The sequence below is a fragment of the Notamacropus eugenii genome, chromosome 2, assembly GCF_028372415.1.
Source record: "Notamacropus eugenii isolate mMacEug1 chromosome 2, mMacEug1.pri_v2, whole genome shotgun sequence".
NCBI lineage: Eukaryota > Metazoa > Chordata > Mammalia > Diprotodontia > Macropodidae > Notamacropus > Notamacropus eugenii.
Genome location: NC_092873.1, coordinates 145,887,036 through 145,911,797, shown reverse-complemented (window position 1 = coordinate 145,911,797; position 24,762 = coordinate 145,887,036). Strand labels below are relative to the sequence as shown.

General features: G+C 32.9%; 1 protein-coding gene across 4 annotated transcripts in view; it reads right to left on the bottom strand.

Moving 5' to 3' along the window:
* The window catches only part of MYO6 (myosin VI), a 226,644-nt gene that overhangs the window by 109,739 nt on the left and 92,143 nt on the right, over positions 1-24,762 (bottom strand). For all 4 annotated transcript variants that reach the window (XM_072642643.1, XM_072642644.1, XM_072642645.1 and 1 more), the window contains exons 3-7: positions 18,278-18,419; positions 10,512-10,581; positions 5,639-5,712; positions 3,292-3,421; positions 1,129-1,234 (exon numbers count right to left, since the gene is read on the bottom strand). In XM_072642643.1, the coding sequence (XP_072498744.1) occupies positions 1,129-1,234; positions 3,292-3,421; positions 5,639-5,712; positions 10,512-10,581; positions 18,278-18,394 (497 nt within the window). In that variant the 5' untranslated portion in view covers positions 18,395-18,419. The remainder of the gene's footprint in view (positions 1-1,128; positions 1,235-3,291; positions 3,422-5,638; positions 5,713-10,511; positions 10,582-18,277; positions 18,420-24,762) is intronic.

Below are 24,762 nucleotides of genomic sequence, written 5' to 3'. Positions count from 1 at the left end.
AACAATGTGCTAAGACAACGTGTGATATAAAAGTGACATATATGCTACGGTCCCCTGTCTTCACATAGTAAAGTTAACCAAAGTAACACAGCATAATCTCTTCTTCAAGTCAATAGTCACTTCAATCATTTTATGTTTGCAAAACTATCTATGCTGCTTTATTTCAAAAAGAATAATTTCTAATTTCCAAGGACTGAAGGCACCTAGGTGACACAGTAGATAAGCACCCAGTCATGAATAGCTATGTTCAAGTATAGCCTCAGTCACTCTAACAGCTATATGACCCTATACAAATTATTTAACCTGCCTCAGTTTCTTCAAGTGTAAAATGAGGATAATAATAGCACTTACCTCCCAGGATTGTTATAAGGATCAAATGAAACAATATTTGTAAAACACTTAGTACAGTACCTAGCACATAGTAGGAGCTATATTAAATGCTTGCTAATGGTAGTAGCAGTACTATTAACAACAGCAGTGGTAGTTTTACAAATATTAAGATAATGTAAAACATAAAGTAAATAGTTGACATCCAACCTTTTAAGATTTACAAAGTACTTTGCATGGGATTTCATATGACCCTCAAAAGAGCTCCCCCTTATTATTATTCTAATTTTACAGACTGATGTATCTAAGGCAGATTAAAAGACAGATATTATCTAATTCCAGACACTTTGCTCCAATGCCAATTGTGAACTAATTTACACGTGTCAATGTGTTTTAATTATCCCCAAAGCTAACAGAAATTATTTAATTTTAAGAAATACAGATTAAGAGTAACCCAGAGCATAAGGAGAAAAAACAAAAAGGTATACAACCTGTCGGGGGCAGGGAAGGAGAAAGTGGTGGAAGAAGAAGAAGAAGCTTGAGAAGAAAAACAGAAAGGGGGGAGACAGGAACAGGAAGAGGGAGTGAGAAAGAGAAATGGAGCAAGAAAGAGGGAGATAGTCAAAAATAAATATAAAATCACCAGAATCACTCTGGTAAGATTTTTGTTATAGTTGTTTTTCAAATACTACTATAAGCACTTATAAATCCAATCCAAACTATTTCAAAAAAAAAAAACAAACAACACACACACACACACATCAATCTAACAGTTGTTTAAGTTTCCAGCCAGATACTCACCTAAGAACAAATTTAGTATTTTCAGTTTTGCCAGCACCTGATTCTCCAGACACAATGATCGACTGACTCATTTTGAGTACCTTCATGTCTCGAAAAGCTTTGTCAGCTAAGATCAAAATAACATGACAAATGAAGGGCAGCCAAAACTATGTTCACCAAATTTTCCGTATGATAATCTACTTAAAATAAAAGTGCATTTACTCTAGAGAAATTATATTTTGACAAAACAAGAAATAGTAGATAGGATTAAAAAAATGAAATTTATAAGTGTATTTTACTATTTAAAATGCCCCCATATTTTTCACAGCATAGTAAACATGTAATATGAACAGCCGTACTATTATTTGTGTGCAACAGTATCTCTATTGTGAGCTGCACCATGGATTTCCAACACTAAAACTAGTCTCCACAGAAAATGCAAATACATGGTAAAGAATGTTAAGTATACATAGTTAAGGAAGTTCCAAAATAAAAGAGAATGGAAATGTATTTTTAATTTCAAAGCTCTATAATATTAAAAAAAAGGTATTTAAGAAACTGTGATAAAATTGAAACCAAACTGTGCGACTGTTCTTTTTAAATTTTATTAGAAATTCAATTTAAAAATCCAGAAGGGTTAGAGTTCGAGAATTCTGCATTCTAGAAAGTAAAAAAAAGCACTCTCTAGTCTTCCTTAAATTTATTGCTATGGTGTGTTATTCACATAGTTCTCCATAACTAAAGCTTGTAATTATCTAAATTTTAAGCCTATGTCAAAAGAAGTAACTGTAGACTTAAATTCCACATTACGTTAAATAAATTCTAAATTACAATCATCTAGGTTCAAAGCGGATTGCTTGAAACCTTGGTTTTACAACTAGGAATCTATTTATCTCATGTCAATTATAACCAACCAATGACCTACCCCAAACAAGAAAGGCATTTCAGTATATAATTCAAACTCTAAAACATTAGGCTGACTTGAAAAAGTATTCCTATTCAAAGTGTATACCAGCTGATCACTTGGTCAACAAGGAAATTCTGTGTTAATTTGTAGAAAAGTTCTAAACACAGGTTATTAGTGTCATAAAGACTTTATTAAAAGGACATTTGGGGAGGACTTGTAAATGGCAATCAAACTTTGCAAAGTCTCTACAATAGGCAAAAATGATTCATTTCCCCAAAAGCTCCAATATCTCACCTGCAAGCAAACCAGTGCCTTAAAGTAGAGTAGCCCTTGTGCTATAACATTGGATTCTGGAAGCCTTTTAACACTTCTTTTTAATTAAATGTTAAATAAATGCTAGCACTTTATTCTCCCTGCCCAGCTTACAAAAGGAAGAAAGGTAAAGCTTAAATGTGAAGGCTGTTTGGAACACCAGCACCTGGCTAAGGTTCTGCTGGTAACACCTAACAGTTCTTAGACTTACTTATGTCTAAAGCTGAAAAGGAAAACTGCAGTCTTGCATGTGCAGTGATTAATCAAATCATGAGAGGCACATAGGGAGAAGTCACTCATCTGGGTATTCACTGACTAAAGTTGTAATGTCATCTGTTTATTAGTATTATTTAAAGAGAAAAAAAGGAATTCTAATTCTCTTTGACACAAGGAATATATTACAATATATTTCAATCTTCTCTACAAAGCCCCTTTGAAAAAAATAGTACATATTACGATCTCACAGTTCAAGAACTCCATAACACTATATTCAATGGTTCAAAGATAGCTTAGCCAAGGAAAGCATAATCTCCTTAGAAGTCCAGATTTAACATGCTCGGGACATTATGATGTTGACCAAATAAAATACATGTTGAGAACCCAAATTGTCATTAGAGATCAAGCTCTCACAATTAAATCTTCAACTTAGAAGAAAATATTTAAGAAAACATGGGCATATTTCAAAATTAATGCCAAGGATGGAAGAATACATACAACAATAATTTCAAAATAAAGGTGTGCCTATGCTGCATGAGAAATACTGTAAAATTGTTTCCAAAATGATACATATTACTCTAGTAATAGCTTTTCTAACTTCACATCTGCACACTAAAACTTTTCTTTATCTGACAAGGTAAAAGGAAAAAGAATTTGAGTATATTTCTATAATAGAAAGAAAAAATTCAAAATTCCTGGTTCATGAAAAAATTAATTAGCAAATGATTCTTATAGTTAAGATTACATACCAACTGCAAAGACATGAGGTGGCAATACTCCAAGAGATTTTCCTTGATACTGCTTAATTGTTTCTGAAGAATATATTTTAGGTATGTCAAAGTATGGGTTCACTGCAATCAGGATGTTAGCCACATATGTCTGAAATTTTTAAAAACAGTATGTCTATTAATGCAACAGATTTTTATCTAAATTAAAATGCTTTTAAAGATTCTCTTATCTCCATCTTTAATAACATATAAAAACTGCAGAATGAAATCAAAATTACAAGGAAAACCATTAGATGACAATGACATCAATTTAGGGTCATTTTAAATAAGTTTACCCACTATTTTCCAAAATATATTGTCCATATGTAAAACATTAAAAATCAACAGTTACCTCTAAATTTACAACAATTCTAGTAGGCAGTCTAAAAAAAGATTATTTTCATTACATGAAATTGAAAGGTCTCTACACAAGATCAATGAAACTAGGTTAATGGAAATTTCTGAATGGGAAAAAATCTATACCTAATATTGAGGCATAAAGATAAGCATAAATATATAAGATGAAGAGAAAAATTCCCCCTAAAAATGGTCAAATGATATGAACAAACAGTTGACAAAGAACTGTGAACTATAAAGAATCAAAAGAGCTTACTCCATATCACTCACAAGAGAAATGCAAATCAAAACAACTCTAAGGTTTTGCTTCACATCTACAAATTGACAGAGAGGGGAAAAAATTAAAATAGTCCATGCTGGAGGAGCTGTGAGAATACAGATCCCTAGCACACCGCAGGTGGAACTCTGAATTAACTCAACCTTTTTAGAAAGAAGTTGAGAATTATGCCTTTTTTTTAAAAGTGACTGACACAAAGACTCCAAAGAGGTCAAAGAAAGGTGCCATATATGCCAAAATATTCATAGGAAACATTTCTGTGGTTCCAAAGAACTGGAAACAAAGTATCCACTGATCAGGGAATGGCCAAATAGTGACATAAACAACAATATAATACTTCTGTCCTTACAAGAAATGACAGATGAAAAATATGCAAAGGTTTCTATGAATTGATGCTGCATGAAGTAAGTAGAATCAGGAAAAAACAAATGCCAACTACAATATAAATTAAGAAACTATATGAAACTGAATATTGTGCAATTTTAATGACTGAGATCTGACCATGCACAAAGCTCAGAAAATATATCACACCTCCTTTTTCTACGGAAGTGGGGGACTGTGGATGAGGAACACTACATGTACTTTCAGAAGTGGGAGAAATGCTGCTTAGCTATGTTCAACTGCTTTTTTCCTCTCTTTTTTAATCTCTGTTACAAAGGAAGACTCAATGGAGAAGGAAAGGGGGATATTTTTGGAAACGAATATGATGCATTATTATGTAAAAATTAAAGGCACTAATAAAATGCAAATTTTTAAATATGCCTAGGAGACTTACTTAGTAAGTGAATAAAGACTATTTCAAAGTATATGTTAGAATTTTGTTTGGTTTTATTAATTTGGTTTGGTTAATTTGGTTTTATTAAATATACCTCTTATTTTGTTTTATCCAGAACAACTAAACTTAACCTATAAATATTATCTCAAATCTATTATGTTTTTTTTGACATGAAGAATAAAGTCTTCTTTAAGAAGAAAAAAGGCTGAAAAACTAAATAATTGAAAGTGAGTAGGTGGCATGTCTTGGTAAAGGCTGGATTAGTTCTGTTTAACAGCTGTCACTGGGCAGATGGCAAAGACCAAGTGTAATTTAGTCATAACTAAGTAACTACAAATGGCAAATTGATAGCAATATAAAAGATTAAGATGGTCATTTGATCCAGGAAGTGTCAAAGAAACCATGTGTTTTCTTCGTTCAAAAATAATGAAGAGAAAGAAGCTCATCTTTAGCGACAGCAGAACTTCTAGCAAAGTAATTATCTATAGCTAGGACAGTAATTTACTTATAGCCCTTATTCAGAATTAAATCAAACTAATCACTTCATTCTGAATTAAAAGTACAAGACAAATAATGATATAACTAAGTGATTTGATACAAATCTTAAATGTAAGCCTCAAAAGAAAAACTAATTGATATGTTTTCTTAATATTCCAGATGTTCCTAAGTAGATATGCAGGTATATAATGTATTGGTAAACTGGTATACAGAAAGTATTAAACACATGAATCACTATAGATTTATTATCTTCAATTTCAATCTGTTTAATAATAAAAGAATGATAAACTTCAATTCTATAAGTTGATATTTCATCGAAGTTATTTTTATAAACAAAAACAGAATAAAACTATATGATGCAATATAAAATAATTCACTTACACATAAAATTTTAAACAATTAGATATATTTGCAATACTTACATAAATTCTGTCTTTACTATATCGTACTTTGATATTATGGAGGAGTGTGGCTTCATTTAAGTACATCAGTGAGCCTAAAACAAAAAATTTGGAAATTAATTTATGTTGAAAAAGAAAAAAAACTGAATAGTTCTGACCAATACTGAAATTGATTTGTTAACTTTACTGTTAAATCAATATTTTCAAACCATGGTGCACTGTAATCTGATATAAGAGTTGTTTTTCTTCTTCAAAAGATCAATAAAAGTTCTCTATTAGTTATTACGGGCACAATTCAATTTACAGCTACATTGCATTCTTTTGTCCAAACCAGTGATTTTTATCAGTATAGGATATTCTTTCCACCAGTGCAAAGAGGGAGTCATTTTGTTCTCTTTCAGTCAGTCAACAAGCATTTAAAGTGCCAGGAATTATACTAAGTGTTGTGTAAAGACAACTTGGATCATTTCATTATGTGTAATGATAAATACTTGTTGATTAATGGTAAAAAATATATATAATTAATGAAATTAAATATTAATATTATGTATTCAAATTCAAATTAGGCTGGATATAGAGAGATAACGAATGGTAAGAGTGAGGCAGCTGGAGTCAGGAAATATATGAATTCAAACACCACTCCCCATGCTTATTGGCTTTGGGATTAAAGGCAAATCATAATTTTTCTGAGCTTCAGTTTCATAATCTGTAAAATGAGGGGTACCTATCTCACAGGATCTTATGCAGTTCAAATCAGAAGGTAGGAATAATGGTTTACAAATCTAATAATGGCATATAAATATCTGCCATTAATCAGCACTGGTATTTGGAATGTATAGCAGAGAAATTGAGATCTAATCAATTCTTGGAGATCAACTAGTTAATAAACATTTATTAACTGTGTCTGGCTCTATGCTGACGTCCAGGGATGCAAAGAAAGTTGGAAACAGTCCCTGCACTCAAGGACCTCATAATGAAACAGGAGAGACAACATGCAAGCCACTACACACAAACAAGATATGAACAGTATATAACTCAGAGGTAAACTCAGAAGAAGGGCTCTGCCATTCAGAGATAATGAAAATAATATCCCAAAGAGTTAGGAGAGATTTATCAAAGATCATCCAGTTATATATGCAGCAGATCTGAGGAAAGATCTAAAGTCAGCCTGCTCTAGTTTAAGGATTATTTCTACTACACCAAGCTCCTGTCTATATTCTATATCTCCAACTAGCGCTCTCTCTGTCTCTCTGTCTCTTTCTCTCACTCTCTCTCTATCTGTCTCTCTCTCTCTTTCTCTCTCCTCTCACACTACCTGTGTGACCCTGGACAAGTCATTTAACCTCAATTACCTACCCCATCCCACCCCACAATATGTGTGTCTTGTCTTGCATCTGTCTTTTTGTCCATACCTCTTACCTGAACTTATCTTCCCACTCCAATCATTCTGTATTCCAATATATCCTGACAACAGCCTGATTTCTCTAAAAGAGTGATCTAAGCACGTCATGCCATGGCTCAAAAACCTTCAATGCCTCCTTCAGTGCCTGAATGATTTACATTTCTAGAATAACATCCCACTGATTTTATGGTCCAAACTAAAAGATTAAGCACTCTATGCGCAGTTAGATGGTGCAGTGGATAGAGTGCCAGGCCTGGAATCAGGAGGATCTGAGTTAATATCTATGCGACTCTGAGCAAGTCATTTAACTGTTTGCCTCAGTTTCCTCATCTGTAAAACAAGCTGGAGAAGGAAATGGCTAACCACTCCAGTATCTCTGATCAAAAAAAGTCCAAATGAGGTCACAGAGAGCTGGACATGACTGAAATGGCCAAACAACAACGAGTACTCTGAGTTTTCACACTTTATATCTATATTGAAGTCATGTGTCCTCTGACAGGAATGTCTTCCTATTCAGTCTACTGAAATTCTATAAATACTACATCTGCCATGAACAATTCTCTGATTTTCCTCCCCAGCTCAAAGGAATCTTTTCCTCCTTTGTACATGTTTTTTGGAACTTTCCATAATACAGATAGCCTTGTAATATGGTTACAGACATGTATTATCTCCCCTAGTCAAATACAAACTCCTTGAGGGCAAAATCTGTTATTTTTGTATATCTCATGACAGAGGACACTATACCTTGCAAATAGTAGGCAATCGAACATTTAGTGAATTGAAAGTAATTGCTGAATGAAGTCTTTTTTAGGAAAGGATGTTGATACTAGATGATCTATCAGCTTCAACTTCCAGTAAGTAGGAGTTCATTTATAAGATTAATGATATCATATAAGGATTCATACATAGACACACACGAGAGAAATGGAGAAGGGAAGAGGTAACGTGAGAGTGAAAGTGAGACAGAGACAGACAGAAAATCCTTGACTTCATTGATGTAGAGAATGATGAGGAAACTTCCACTTTAATAAAGATCAGCAACTGCTCTGAAACTTGTTAGAGTTGCCTGAGGCACCAAGAGGCTAAGTGACTTGCCTAGATTCATACATTCAGTATGCGTAAGAAGTGAGATTTGAATGTGTTCCTGACTCCAAGTCCAACTCTCTATCATCTATACAATGCTGTGCATGTTTGTGTGTTGATGTGTATCTTACAATCAATACCTAAAAATATCATTAACATCTGTGAAGGAATACTACATATTTTTATTATAAAATCATTTCATATTTTTATATTCCTTGATTACTACCTAATGATCAATGAGAATAAACTGAACCATCATACTAATCTCTACCAAGTAAAATGCTAGAGAAAACCAAAAGTCTTTCTTCAAAGCACTTAAGCAGTATTGAAAGCAGCCAAGGTATTCTAAATGGTAATAAAAGTATTTCTATTTCAGAAGAGGCTTTTTTTAAGACTCCAAAGTACTTTTACAGACATCACATACTTATTCATTACAGTATCACATTGATGCAGATAAGAGAATCATTCTAGTATTCACTCCATGAGGAAGCAGAAAACAAAGCAAATGTATCTCTTGGCAGACAACCAGACAGTCTGGCATCAAACTTGAGACAAAAGATCTAATGAAGTAATAGAGTCATTTTGTCAGCTGTGAAACCTGGGCCTACCTACTGAATGCATGTTCATCTTCCTGAAAAGTTTAGGGTGAATCATTTACATAGCCTATGATAGAGTTTCCAAAGAGGAATTATATTCTATATACCACACTTAGCATAAGTTGCCTGTGTAGGCTGGCTATGATGAAAACAGCTGACATATACTAAACAGGTGCTGTACACACAGCATCATAAAAGAGGATATTCATATACGTGGAGTATATAGCATAAAGTTCTAAAACACTGGTGTCATAGGATCATAGACTAAGGACTGTAAGGAACCATAGAAGTTCAATCTCCTCATTCTAGATATGAAGTAATATGGACCCAAAGAGGCTAAGTTCTTTGTCCAAGGTCACACAGAAAGCAGAGCTGTGATTTTTACCTAGACTTTCTGATTCCAAGTTCAGTACTCTTTCCACCAGACAATCAGAGAAAAAAAATAATTATACACAAACACAAGATGAAATAATCAGTGATGGTTGACTTTAAAAATGTAAATTAAACCAAAGAAAAATATCTTAAATTCAAGATTTAGAAAACCATATCAAAGCACTGAGTATTATATCAAGTACAAAAGTTAATTACTTCTCATGAGTTTTCTGTTTTGTTTCATTTTTAGTCCTGACCTATAATTTCATGGTTGTTGGAAAATACCACTACAGAAAGTCTCTCCACTAATACAGTTGCACCTTATAATAAGGTGCATGGGGTACAAAAATGTTAAATGATGTGCCCACAGTCACAATGCTAAAATGTGTTAGAGATGGCACTTAAACCAGGTCTTAATGTTTCCAAGACAAGCCCTTTATTCACCATGACATAATGCCAGTCACTCCTAAGTACTCTAAGAAATTTTAAGGGAACAAAAATTTCTCATTTATTCTTTTATGTCTATGGCGAGGCTATGGTTTCTTCATTCTCCTTGCTTCTTCATTTTTACTTCTTTGCACAGAATATTCTCTGATTAAAACACAACTCACCCTCCTTTCCTAAATCTGTTTATCTCCATATTTTCTCTTATTTTTTTATTACTAAACTCAAATATACAAGAAAAAGGAACATATTACAAACTTAAATACAAAATAAGAAAAGAAAAAATGTCATGCGCACAGTAGAATATAAGAGAACATTCAAAATATATAGCAATAAATCTCCATTTCAATAAAGTCTATACAACAAATATTACACACCATGTTTTTTTCTCTTATTTCCTGGAACCTAAGTTATATCCCTCAGACTTTAAATTTTCCATGCTTAGTCAAATGTGATTTTTTAAAAGGTAATGAAACAAAAAGATTTTAAGATTTTTATAAGCACTGACTGTTAATATTAAAAAGTCCATGATACAAATGCTATGATATTTAACTAAGAGGATTCTTAATTTCTTACACAGTTCAGAATATAATTTGTCTGACCTTAGGGGAAGAAATCATAACTAGTTGACTAAAGAACAAATGATCTTTCAATGCATACTAAATCATACATAACTGATATTTACATGTGTACAAAATACTCTGACATTAATTACCAGTTATTATATAACATAAATTAGACTTACAAGCTAATTTCTATGAAGAAGTTGAATTTAATTTAGCATTCAAAATTAATAAACTACAGTTACAACTCCAAAAATATTCACTTTAAGATAAAATTTTAAAATGACTCAACAAAACTTCAGTTTCATAGTGAAATATTATCATCTTAAAGTCCTATTCAAGTTAAAAAATACAACAATCTAGTTAAAAAATTATTTTTAACTTTTTCAACATCTACTATGCAATCTTATTTTGTTTTTTTTCTTATTACTTACAGTTATCTTCCACATCCTTTTTATTATCCTCTTCTGCAGGAAACACTTGGTTTATAAGAGCCAAAAATGTCTACCAAAAAAAAAAACCCCACACAAAAACAATAAGATTTTGAATAACCTAAGTAAAAGATAACACAAAATAGCAATGGCACACTTTTTTTCAATGATAGGTTGTTTTGTCTGATACAAAACTTTTTGCTTAACAAATTAAGTAAAGAAATTCAAATATTCAAATATACCATCAAATATACTATTATTAAATACCATCACCATAATGGAATACAGGCAACCAAAAATCCTGTGTAACACTCAGAGGCAAATGAAGGAGTAAATTATTAGGAAAAGGCTGCATCTGCAAATTATTTATAATTTACCACCCAATATAGCAAAATGTAGAAAATGTAAATATGTTTCATTATACATTCAGAAAATTAGTATTTTGAAACAAAAAGGGGAATAGAGCAAAAAGGGGGCAGCTTAGATATACTGACATCAAATTTTTAAATGCTATCCTGTAGTTTAGAAAAAACAAACTCTTCTGTTCAAACATTTATCAGAGTAGATAAAACTATGTACTAAAGTATTCATACCATAAGTATTACCCAGTTCATGGTCAGAATGAATTATTGTAACACTTAAATGTTGCAGTTGCAATTCTGGTATAAAGATATTATGTGATGAACCCTGACAGAAAGCCTTTCATAACCCCTCTTAATTCTATGTCTTCCCTTTGTTAATTATTTCCTATTTATCCTATATATAACTTGTTTGTATATATGTTTATTGTCTATCCCATTACATCGTGAGCTCCTTTAGGACAGGGACTGTCTTTTGCCTCTTTCTGTCTCCAGCACTTAGGACGCCTTGGCATATAGTAGTCACTTAGTAAGTTTTTAATGACTGCTTGATATTTTCTCGGTAACTTTTTGGGGGGGGTAGTAATAAAGTTATTTTTTTTCTCAAGTACTAGGTAGTCTCCTCTTTCAAATATCTTGAAAAGGGGTTCCTTTGCTCTCAAAATTTTTCATCTAACACCATGGGTCACTCTGTGCATGACTGAACTATTCTAATTGATCCTTTCCATTTTTTGTTTTCTTTAGTACAATTTCTAGTTCTCTGTGCAGAATACTGGAAACTATGATGTTAAAAGTACAAATGTATGGCTCCACTGCTATTCTCAATGAAGAGAATTTGTTTTTAAAAATTATATGTAAATATATATATATATATACATATATATGTATATATATATATACACACATATCTTTTCCCTTTATTTCATGTGTTATCATCCATTCAGTTTCATCCTTAAATATTCTCAGGGTGATTTTATTAGTTGAATCTCTTGCCAAACTTTCCATAAGTTTGTTTTTACTTCAATTGCATCTTGCTGTTTTATGAGGCAAAAATGCTAATAATTTTTCACTATTATCCCCTAGCATTTTGAAAATATCTTTATGTTCCAAACCAGTGCTGCCTTTGGCTGCCATTTCTCCACATTTAACAAGATCAAACATTTATGGACTTATCCATTCTCCAAGAATTTAAGTGATCAAAGGATACAAACCAACAGTTCTTGGAAGAAGAATTGCAAAGTATTCACAGCCACATTAAAGAATGCTCTGACTCAATAATAAGTAAATCATGATCATCTTGAGGTTTCAACTCATACACTTGCAAATTGTCAAAAATGACAAAAAAAAAAATGCAACACTCAATGTTGAAAGTGTTGTGGAATGACAGGCATACTAATTCATCGTTGGTGTAAATGTGAAATGGTACAGCCATTTTGGAAAGCAATTTGGAATTATGCAAATAAAGTGACCAAAATGTCCATAACCTTTGAACCAGAGATTGTGGACTTACATCCCAAGGAAGTCATAAATAAGAAGAAAGTCCTCACAAACACCAAAATATTTGTAGCAGCACTCTTTGTGATAGTTAAGAGGTGAAAACAAATAGAAATCCATCAATTGGGGATTGGCTAAACAAACTGTGGTACATGAATACAATGGAGTATCACTAGGCTACAAGAAATTGTGTGTTTGTGTATGTGAAAGAGAAAGAGAGAGAGAGAGAGAGAGAGAGAGAGAGGAATACTGAGAAGCATGAAAAGATCTTTATGAACTGATGCAGAGTGGAGTAGCAAAGACGACAAAATATATACAATAACTAAAATAATGTACACACCCAAAACCCGAAAATAAATGTAACAAAATCATAAAGCTCAAACAGGACTCAGCTGAAAAGATATGTGAGGATACTCCCTCAGTCCATCCCTTAATTGAATTAGGAAGTCCACAGCTATTACACACAGCACATGTTTTCGGGCTTTTTTCAATATAGTAAGTAGTTGTGATGATATACCCCCCTCAAAAAATATACTATTTGTTATATGGAATGACTCTCTGGGACTGGGAGGAGAAAGAATACTTGAATAACTATGATGATATAAGAAATAGACAATAGCAATAAAAACTTATTTTTTAAAAGTGCTAACTGGCTGAGGTATTTTCTAGGTTCTTTTTCAGACTTCTCATCATATTCTCATCAATCATTAGTTAAATCTAGTTAGGAAATGGTGATAGTCTGTGTCAATATGTTTTTTTACCTATATTCCATTTTTTTTTTTACACTAACAGTTTATTTTAATAGTTAGACTGGAGTAGCCTCAATTCCATTCCATAATTCTTATTTTATTCTTTTTTCTATCATAGGTTAACAGGATCATAGTTAAATCACTGCAAGGTCCCCAAGAGGTCAAGTTCAATCCACTCATTTTACCAATGACTAAACTGAGACCTGGAAATGTTATATGACTTGCTCAAGATGATTCAGTAGGTAGTACGTAAGTAGTACATAAGAAAGCTAGACCTGATAGTTCTAGTTTGACAATATAACAAGTCAGTGGCCTGACTATACAATGGCAATGATTTGGAAATAATTCCGACAGCATTTTCTTTCAAAATAAAATAAATTTTATTTTTATTACATTAATGGTGTATGCCATGTCCAGGACCTCATTTTTTTCTCAAAGGAAGGACTCATGAATGATGCGTAGGCATGAGCCTTTTGTGCAATCAACAAACCTCAGGCCTCTGTCAAATCTTACTCTGGAACAATAGTTCCCAATATATTTTTTCATCATCATCCCCCTATGCTATTCTTAGCAATGAAGTCACGAGTGAGTATTACACATGCTAATTAAATTTGGAGGATCTTATCAAATTCTTTATAAAGTTTTTCTACCTCTTTATCCTCATCCTCTTCAACAAATGTTGGCACATAAGCTGCCATCGCAATCTCTTGTCAAATGCTTATAATAAGCACTGCGATGTGAGGTGAGTAATTGTCCCATGAAATTATGTTTCTTATGCTCTTGATCACAATAAAAACAACTCAAATTAACTCTTTTATTTGCTTCTCCATCACTCTCTTTGGTTGCAGTTTTCTTTTGTCTTTCCATTAAGAGTAAAATGTCAAGATTCATATAATTCAGTTCCTCCAATAACATAATCATTTGCTGGTCACTGGACAAGAGTCCCACATTCAGAGTACCAGTAGCTAAATTAATCTTTATAGATGGTCTTTCCCTGCTACTCTTCTTCAGTGGCTAAATCTTATGCCAGTTCCTCCATTAGACTTTTCCAAATCCCTACCAGATTTTCCTCTCTCTCTTTTCAGTTTTCTCCTTTGTTTCACCCTGCATTTAAGGGGTTGGTACATCTTTTTTCCCAAGTAAACTATGGTGTCCTTGACAGTATTTGTATAGTATTTCACTTTTGTTTTCCCTCCAGCTAATACAGTACCTTACATATAGTGAGCACGTATTAAAAGTATACTGAATTAAAAAGAAATAAGCCACTTAGAATAATTCTTATATTATAAAATCAGAGTTCCTGCCTCAGATGATAAATATTACTCCACCTCAACAAGTATGCTCTTGTACATAGTAGGGAAATGATAAATATTTACTGAATTTAGTTTAATAGTTTTACATAAGTTTAATATATAAGGGACTTCAATGATTCATATATAGATATAATTGTAGCTCTTTACACAAAAATATAGACAAAGAATTATTTTAAAGTTTTAATAACAGTATAACATGAATATTAAAGATTGTTGTTCTAGTCTATTATAACTGAACTAAGGCAAGTAATTAACACAGATTCACTGTGTTAAGTTTTTGGTTTTGTTTTTTTTTTAAATGGCTTCTAAGTTTTAAATCCCTATCGAATCAGGCTGAAAAAAGTTAAGATAACTTATATTAACCCAATATTACATTTGTCTGGGAAAAAAATTATATAGTGGAAATAACATTGAATTTGGAGTAAAAACAATCCTAGTTCTACAACTTTTTGTCTGTGTATGAACATGGACAACTCACTTAAACTGTTGGCTTTAGTTCCCTAATCTATATAATGAGGGGGTCAGATGAGATCATCTCTTCGGTACCCTTCCTAAATATGATTACTATGAAGTCAATCTGTGATTCTACAAAATGAAGACTGTGAGGTCCAGAACACACTTACTCAAGTTCCACAGCATGACAGTGGCAAAAAATAAGGGCTAGAACTCAGGTAAATGTTCTTTCTGTTTTATACCATACTGAAGTAGCAGCAAGGCTCTGGTAGTCAAGGGATTTTTATAGCACTTGGACAAGATTTTTTTTCTCCTCTCTCCTAAAACAAAATAATTATCACTCCCTAATGAGCAACAGCATAAAGTAAACATCACAGATCATGAAGAGTAGAATGGTAAAGTACTGGCTGAGTCCCCAGAATGTAAAAGGCAAAGAAAAGGAAGAAAATGCCCAGTGGTGGAAATAAAGGAGTATCCTGAACAAGACTTTTAGAGTACGTGTTTATACATCAAGATATCTCTCCAATCAGACGTCATATACTCACTTAAGGAATGAACTGAATATGTAATACCATTTTAACAAGTGCCCAGTGAGGGCAGTGTTGATAGATATCACAAAAATAATACAGAGGGTGGAGGTCTCAGAAATTAGGTCTTCTCCTTCCCATAGCCAGAAGGGCACAGTTCCATAATACAAATGCAGAACTTAATCATTCTATAAATATGAACAGATTTTGCAGTAAACCAGAAACCATCTACCCTTTAAATTATCAATTTAAGCCTTTTGCATTGCTAATTTATTTTTCTGTCTCTCTATTTGCAGAGGATTAGGACTTTAATCAGAGAAAAGAAATGGGTATAGAACTGGATCTGTGATTTCACTGATAACCAGAAACTCCCAATAAACTCCTTCTACTAAAGCAGACTGTCACTTTTTTTTTTTTTTTTTTTTTTTTTTTTTGCCACATCCAATTCAATGAGTTGCTTGAAACATGGAAGTAAATTGCCCAGGTTAACACAGGTGGTATGTGTCAAACACGGTATTTGAACGCAGGTTTTCCAGGCTCCGAGGCAATTTTATCTACATGAGCACACTGTCTCATAAATACATAAAAAGTAAATTAAAATTAGATTCAATCAGTTTCATCACTTGGTGGAGCACAAATTGAAGTCATACTTAAAGATAACTATTTGAGGTCTTGGAATTGTTGGTGAATTTAAATTATTCATGATAGTTTTCCATTTCAGTACAATAAATAATTTAAAAGTAGACAAACGTGTATTTGCCTAAAATATATGTGGATGAAATTATAAACCTACAGATTAAGGTTTCTCCACGTTTAAATAAGTAAATTTTTTCTCATTTGTATAGTCACAGATACACAATTAATGATGTCTTTGACTGAAGGAACAAATGTTTTTGGGAAACGGTCCATTCTTTTTTAAAAAATCTAAATTAAACTTTGGATTTAATGCCATAATTTCAATACAATGAGGAAAATATGAATTTAGCTTAGAATTCTTTCATTCAGAATAACTATCACATAAATATGAGCTTTTAAAGAAAAAATTCATGTTGTAATGAAAGAACATGAGACCTGAAGTGTAAAGATGAAGATTAAACTACAGTTCTACCACGTATTCTGTACGTGAATTAATCTTTCTGAGTCTTAGTTTTCTTTTCTATAAAATGGGATGTCTGACTTTACAGAGTTGTTGGGGGAAAAGTGCTATGTAAACTTTAAAGAGAAAAGAAATGTGAGATGTGATCTACATCCAATAGAATAATAAGGTCCTTGAGGACAACGACTTTGGCATTGTATCCCTACACATAGTAGGTCTTCAGTAAACACTGGTTGACTGATGGAAGAATCAAGGGAGTTTCCACCCAAGATATCCCTTTATATTCATTAAATCATAAATGTGAACCAAAAATAAAATGAAGTAAAATCCATGAACAAAAATTAATCACTGTTTTACATAAAAATGCGCTGATATGATTTTCTACATCTTCATGTAGCAAAAATGAAAAAATTGAAATCTAAATGCATAAACTTAATTTACTTATTTAATTATTATTCTTTCAGTTCCCTGATGGTACAGTGGAAAGAATACTGGACATGGTATCAAAGATGTTAGGTGAGAGGCTTTCTCTGCTACCAATGTGATTTTAAGGAAGTTAATCTTTCTGGGTCTCAGTTTCTTAATCAGTAAAATAAAGAGTTGGACTGGGACATACAGTTCTTTCCAGATAAAAACCTGTAATTTTTTACCTCTTGATTTCTAAGGAGAAAACTTATGTTCTGAAAACCTCTACCTTTTTTTATTCTGGTTGCATAAAATGGGCATCTTTTAACATGATGCCACTATAGATGGTGGATTTAATTTTGTAAGTTGTTTACAGTAACAGAGTATTTTTCTCCATGAGAAAATGTCCTCATGAGACATGAGGCATGAGACATTGTTTTTGTCAGATTCCCAAAAGGAAGGCAATCATATAACACAGTATTAATTATGTGTTAGTACACTATAAATAATTCAACACAATTACAAATTCTAAACTAAGGAGAACTAATAAAACAAACATTTAACTCCCAAACAACTATTTTACAATAACAATTCATTAAAATGAAAATATGGAATTTCTATCACAAAGACAGCAACCAACAATATCTATAATAAAGACCTTATTTGTAATTTCCAGCTCCAATCTCTCCCTTTTTTCAACTACTATTTTGTAATACTGTCCACCTCAAAAATGCCCTCTAAAGATTAAATGAACATATGCTTTAGATATAAAACTACCATGCACCTTTATTCTTTAATAAAAAGAATAAAATTTAAATTAACACAGAGAGGGTGGAGTTAATATACAAGCACCTTCAAATAAAAGAAATCTGTTAATAAAAGACATTGGATAATAAAGCCATAAGTTTATTTTAAAGAAAAGCAATCTCAAGTAATCCAGTAAGTTCAAATAATAAGAAAATACAAAGGAAAAAGAAAAATTTGATATAAAATTATAAGACAGTGCCTGATACTGAACAATATTTTCACAGATTATTTTTGCTATAATATTTTAATTTATTAATACTTTCAATGCTCAATTAAGCATCTGAGCATCTAAAAGTTACCATTTTCCTTAGGAATGTTTTACAGTTTTGCTACATGCATTGGTGTGGTTCTACTAATCCTACAAGTTCAAATTATTCTAAGACAGTACATCTCTAATTTCATATCAGAAATAAAAAGAAAAACATATTCACTTAATTAAAACTTCCCAAGAAACTTTTCTGAAAAGTATTTCTTTCTTTAAATGAAGGAAACCTTTGCAGAAATCAAAGACTCTTTAAACTGTCTAAGGAATGATCATCATCTTTGGTCTATTTTTAGAAACTTACCTTCCCTTTTTGGTTTAAAGGTTCAATTGTTAAGCTGTCTGGACCAATATCCACAATATTGCCCATCTGAAATCCTTCTGTGGGATGCGGAGCCCAAACAGGCTTTCCATCTTCCATTTTTTGAGGATCTATCTACACTTTCCTGTCAAAAAAGGGGACATTTTAAAAAACGTTTTTACAAATAAGACATTATACACCACTTAGAGAAAAATAAACTCTTCAGGTGTCTGCAGGTGATTTCCAAAGACATAATAAAAATGGGAAGAGTATTTCAATTTTTAACTCCAGTTCTAGTTGTATTACCTTGGTAAGTTACTTACTGTAATGGAAGCCTCAGTTTCCTCATCTGTAGACATAAAAATTGCAATATCTACTTACCCAAATTGTTTTAAGTAAACTCTAAAGTTTGTTTCTTTTAAGTTTAACTCTAAAGTGTAAATCAATATTATTATCCAACCCCTTACTTTAACACAGCCTCCCATTTCTCTACAGTTTCATCATCTCTTGTTATTGTGGCACAATCTACTCATCTCTGGACTCTCCCTCCATCTAAGAGAAGATACACACTACACAGTGTTAGCCTGAGTGAAAGATACATTTTAATCTAAAATCTCCAAAAGAGGATAAAATCAAAGGAAAAATAACTGATTAGAGTGAGTAACTCCAGTTTCTGCCTATTTCCAAGCCATTCAGCCTGCACTCTGGCCATCTTCCTCATCCTAGTCCCACAGAACCTGGACTGTGCTTCTGGGATTCTGGTACCAGTAAATGATCTTCTTTTATCTTTATCCTGACAAGGCCTCTACTTCACTTTCTGGCCCTTCCCAAACCATACCATCTTGCTTCTCCCAGCAGTCCCTCATGTGTTATCTTCATCCAGTGGAATGTCAGCTCTTTGAAGACAGGGATATTTGTATACCCAATGCTCAGAACAGTGACCAGCACACCAGTACTGTTTAATAAATATTTTTTCATTCACTCTTTCAGCCAAACTAGAACAACAGATGCAGTGAAATCGATAAAGATAAAACAAAAACATTTCAAGAACAAAAAACATCAACATAAGACACACTGCAAAGGAAAACTACATTTATTTCAATAAAGTAGTTGCTATATTAAACTATCCACACCAACAGGTGTAGTCTCCAACTTAATAATGCATTAGAGGATCACAAATCTAGGGGTATAAGGGACCTCAGAGACCATCAATCAATCAAAAAGTAGTAAAAAATAGAGAACACTGGCTCTGAAGTCAGAAGCCCTGGGTTTAAATTCTAGCTGTGACAATTACTATCTATCAAACCTCCAACAAGTCACTTCAGCTCCCTGGATTTGTTTTCTCACCCATAAAATGAAGGCATTTGATTAAAGAGCCTCTACCATTCCTTCCAGCTCTATAGAGAAATTATCCTAATATTTATGAAGCAACTGTGCACTCAGAACTGAGGACAACCCCCCAAAGTATCTTTAAATCTCCACCTGCCAGAAGCTTACATTATAAAGCATACATAGATACAATGCACACAAGCATTCAGAGACACACATATATAACACAATCATACACATGCATACACAAATTCACATATGCATACACGCATATACATACACATGTATGTACACAAAAGCATATAAAAATATACATGCGTAAACATTCACACACACAGGGAAAGAGAAAGATAGGGACTAGACTTGTGATTTTACTGGTACAAAGAACTCCCAAGATGAGGAAATTCCCTCTACTAGTGCAAGTCAGCCCTTTTTCTGCAATTTTTGTTTTATTCTGTTTATCTAAGTATAAACCATACAGAATAACTATAAAGGGAATAAAAACAAACTACAAGGCAGTGTTATGAGAAGGAGCACTATTGAGTATCTGGGATGCAAAGAGATCTGAATGGGTTTCATATTGAAGATGCCACTTGAGCTGTTTCTTTGAAAACAGGGGAGGAAGGAATACTTTCCATGCATGGGGGATGGCCAGTGCAAAGACATGGAAACAAGAGGTGGCATAAGGCCAATTTTGCTTCACAGAGAGCAAAAGATGAAGTACTGTCCAATGACATTAGAAAGATAGAATGGAGTAAGTTTGTAAAGGGCTTTAAAAGCTAAACAAAGGAGTCTATTTTTTATCCTAGATGCAACAGGGAGTCAAGGGCACTTATTAAGTAGGGGAGAGACAAGGTCATGTCTATACTTAAGGAAAATCACTTTTGCTGCAGTGTAGAGGATGGATTGGAGTGGGGAGAGACTTGAGGAAAAAGAATAATTAAGAGGCAAGGGAAAGGCACGGGATGGCTGTAAGTATCCTGTAAAACAGCAGTCTGTGTCATAAAATCTCGTAAAGCAGAGGGTATCCAGAAGTAGGCAACAGTGTTAAATGCATCAGAGAGGTTAAGAAGGATGAGGGCTGAAAAAAAAAATCCATCAGATCTGGCAATTAGTGATCACCATAACTTCGGAGGGGTTAAGAGATTATTAGAAACTTTGGAAAAAACCATTTCAGTTGAACGATGACATCAGAAGGCAAACTGCAGAGTTTAGAAGAGAATGAGGAAAAGAAGTAGACACTGCAGTCAGCTTTCTGAGGAGTTTAGCCACAAAAGGGAGGAGAGACCTAGGACAACAGCTAGCAGGGACAGATGAATCAAGTAAAGTTGTTATTTTTTTTTTTAAATGGAGAAGTCCCATCTGGCACCCTAAATCTAACACTTTCCTATCAAAAGATAGGAAGTATGCTTCATCATGAATCCTTCAAAAACATGGATGGTAACTGTACTGATCACAGTTATTATAGCTTTAAAGTTGTCTGTCTTTACTCGCTATACAACTCCGAATGAGTGAACAAATTGCTGAACAAGTGTACAAATTAGATGCAGCACTGCTCATTTCATTCTTCATGAGTTTATAAAAGAGCTCAAAAACATTCATTTTTATAATATTAATGTTACAATATAAATTGTTCTGCTTGTTTTCACTTTACTCTGCTTTGGTTCATGTAAGTCTCTCTGTATCTGTCTTTACAATATTTGTCTTTAATAGGAGTTTTGTTTTTCTTACTTTCTCATGGTGGGAGGGGCGAAAGAGGAGCTTCATCAAATCATTTTTAAAATGATTAAAGTAACAAACACAATAAAATACAAGTAAATCAATAAAACAAAAAATATATTTTTAAGATTTTCTTATTGTCATCTGTAGTTAACTGCAAACAGCAACCTCAGCTTTTTTGAATTTTGAATCAGTCTCAGTATATAATAAACAAAAAATTCTACTAAGGGTAAAGGAGAAAAATTTTATTAGAAGAAAAATCAGGATATGGTCACGTTATGTAGGATACACAGTTATTTCCTGAATTAACAGTCTACTCAATTGTCTGCATTTCTTTATTACCTACCACTCTGTATAATCTTATTCCTTTTCCTACTGTATTGCTGAAACTACCAACGATATCCAAATTCAAATTTAACGACATTTTCCTCAATCATTAAATCTCCCTTAGCTCCCTATAGCATATAACTGTGGACTTTCACCTTTCTTGAAATTTTCTCTTCCTTTGGCTGATTACATATAAAAAAAAAATTTTAACTTTTTTTAAAATTTGATTCCAAATTCTCTTCCTCCCTCCCCTATATCCTCATTGAGAAGGCAAGTAATTTGATATAGGTTATACAGATGCAGAGCACACAGAGGATATTTCCATATTAGTTAAGATGTGAAAGAGAACAGGCAAAAAAAAGAAAAATAAAGTTTAAAAAAAAAAGTGCACTTCAATTTGCATTGAGACTCCATCAGTTCTTTCTCTGGAGGATAGCATTTTTTGTTAAGTCCTTTGGAATTGGCTTAGATCACTGCATTGCTGAGAACAGCTAAGTCATTCACAGATCATCAAAAAATATTGCTGTCACTTTGTACAATGTTCTCCTAGCTCTGCTCACTTTACTCTGCATCAGTTCAGGTCTTTCCATCTTTTTCTGAGAACATCCTGCTCATCACTTCTTACACCCCAATAGCATTCCATCACAATCTTATACCACTTGTTCAGTCATTCCTCAATTGATAGACATCATCTCAATTACCAACTCTTTGCTGCCACAAAAAGAGCCGCTATAAATACTTTTGAATATATAAGTTCTTTTTCTTTCTTTGAGTCAAAAGGCATGCACAGTTTTATAGCGTTTTAGCCCACTTAGACTAGCATTTGAAGGACTTCTGCAACCTAAAAACTTCTCACACCTAACATAATCCCCAGTCAAACTGGCAAATTCCATGTTCCCCAAACAAGTCCTATGCTTTCTCATTTTCATAATTCTGTTCACATCATTTCTTCTTGAAACAGACTCTCCTCCCCATTTCTTCCTGTTGAAATTTTACCTAGCCTTCCAATATCCCATCTATGAAATCATCCCTGATCTATGCCTCATTGCCTTTCCATTATCCCCAAAAAAGTCAGAAAATGACCTCTTTTTGCTGGGACCACTATATGTGTACGTATATGTGTATGTACATGCACACATATAAACATACATATGATAACACAGTTCTCTAATATTATGGCTATTTTCATACTTTTTTTTTTACTCTCCTACTAAACTGTAACCCCTCAAATTCAAGGACTTCTATTTTTATCCTAGTATCTTCCTCAGCTACAACACACAATTTTACACAGAGAAGCTTTAAAAATTACTACTCAATTATGTTTTTGAAGAGTATGTAGCTCAAATTTATTATAACTTGATATGCATAACATGTTTTTCAATGTGCTATGGGAATAAACTGTGAAACAAAGCCAAAAATGTGTGGTAGAAAACCTGACATTATGGCTGTTCCCCCAAGCAGAGAATCGTCCAGTAAAATTCCAGGAAATGTCATCTGCCACCCATAGGCATAGATTCTAGTATGAAAAAGTCCTCTAGAATTATAAGTAACATTGGAGATGTTGTTGGAGCACCATAATTTATGACTGTGATTTGCCTCTTGCAGAGTTTAACTCAGTACGTATGTAAATGAGAAGTTGGTTGGTTGTAGCCTGCCAAGCAATGGCGCAATTCTCCTTGGTTTCTCGGTGGGAGCTTCAGTCAACAGACTAAAAAAATAACTCAAGACCTTATTGCTATGGGTATCTCTCAAACAAGGGTTTCATACAAAATGAAAATCAAAACTAAATAACCTAAGTCTACCAGGTCTTCCAAAACAAACAAAAATACAAATATGGTATTCACTGAAACATTTTAAAAGACTATATTTTTTTTTACAGAACATTTTTCCAACAGTAAAAGGCTACACTATGAAAAGCACACCTTGTATGCCAAAATAACAAAAATGCCAAGCAACTTCATTAAAAAATTTTGCTATTTAGATATTTAAATAATTCTAAGTGAAAAAAACTGGGTTATCTGATAAGTTTAACAGCACTGGAGCCTTAAAAGAACTGTCAATAAGGTGAAGAAAACAATGATCAAAAAATAAAGGTGATATGAAATAAGCATACTATATATAATACTTGATGGAAAAATATACAACTAGAAAGTAGTTTGTGAAAATAAGCAGTTAGGCACCAATATAACTCTGGGGTAAAAAAATTTATAACAGGAGACCACAAGGTAAATTTCCATATTATATGAAAAAACTAAACATGTATGGCTTAAATATATATGGCTTCAATAAGATTATGAATATATGGCTTAACTAGGATCTGAGGAAATATGTTCTCAGTTAAGATGATATAAATTTAACACAAAGAATCCGCTATTTTTTTTCAAGTTAAAGTTCTAAATAAATACATATTCACAATTATATAAATTCATTCTGTGATTACATAATCTCACTTCTCTATGGGTTGATATATGTATGGATGTGTGTATCTGTATGTGTAAAGGTATGTCTACATACACACATGCATGTATACATTCACATTTACATAAATGTGCATTTATATACACACACATATACATATGAAACTGACGGAAAATCCCAAAACCTTCTTTAGTTAATAATTTCCACTTTTTTCCCTCTAAAATGTTTGCATAGAGATTGCTGGAGAAAAAAGAGAAGGTAATAATGAATGATGAAGCCAGTGGTCAAAGTCAGAGATAAAATCAAGATACACTCAATAACAGTAATGGAGGTCAACTACATGCTGCTACACACTTTTTATTTCCTTTACTTTTTCTCACTATATGGCTACTAGTATATTCTCTGCAAAATAATTTTCTTGGAATATTTCATCAACTCATCTTCAAAAGAGTTTGCACTAAGCTGAATACACAAATAGCACTCAAACATACCACGGGTTGTCAAGTATAAAATATCCTGGAATATACTGTGGGATCATCTCAACTACTTTACTCCATCATATGCCTCGTTACAGTAAAAGTTGATAAGGAAGGATTTTGGTATAAAACCCAGCTCTGCTACTTACTACACATACTTGGCCAAATTACTTAACTTGGGACCCAGTTATTAATCTAAAAAATAAAGGGTTTTAGACT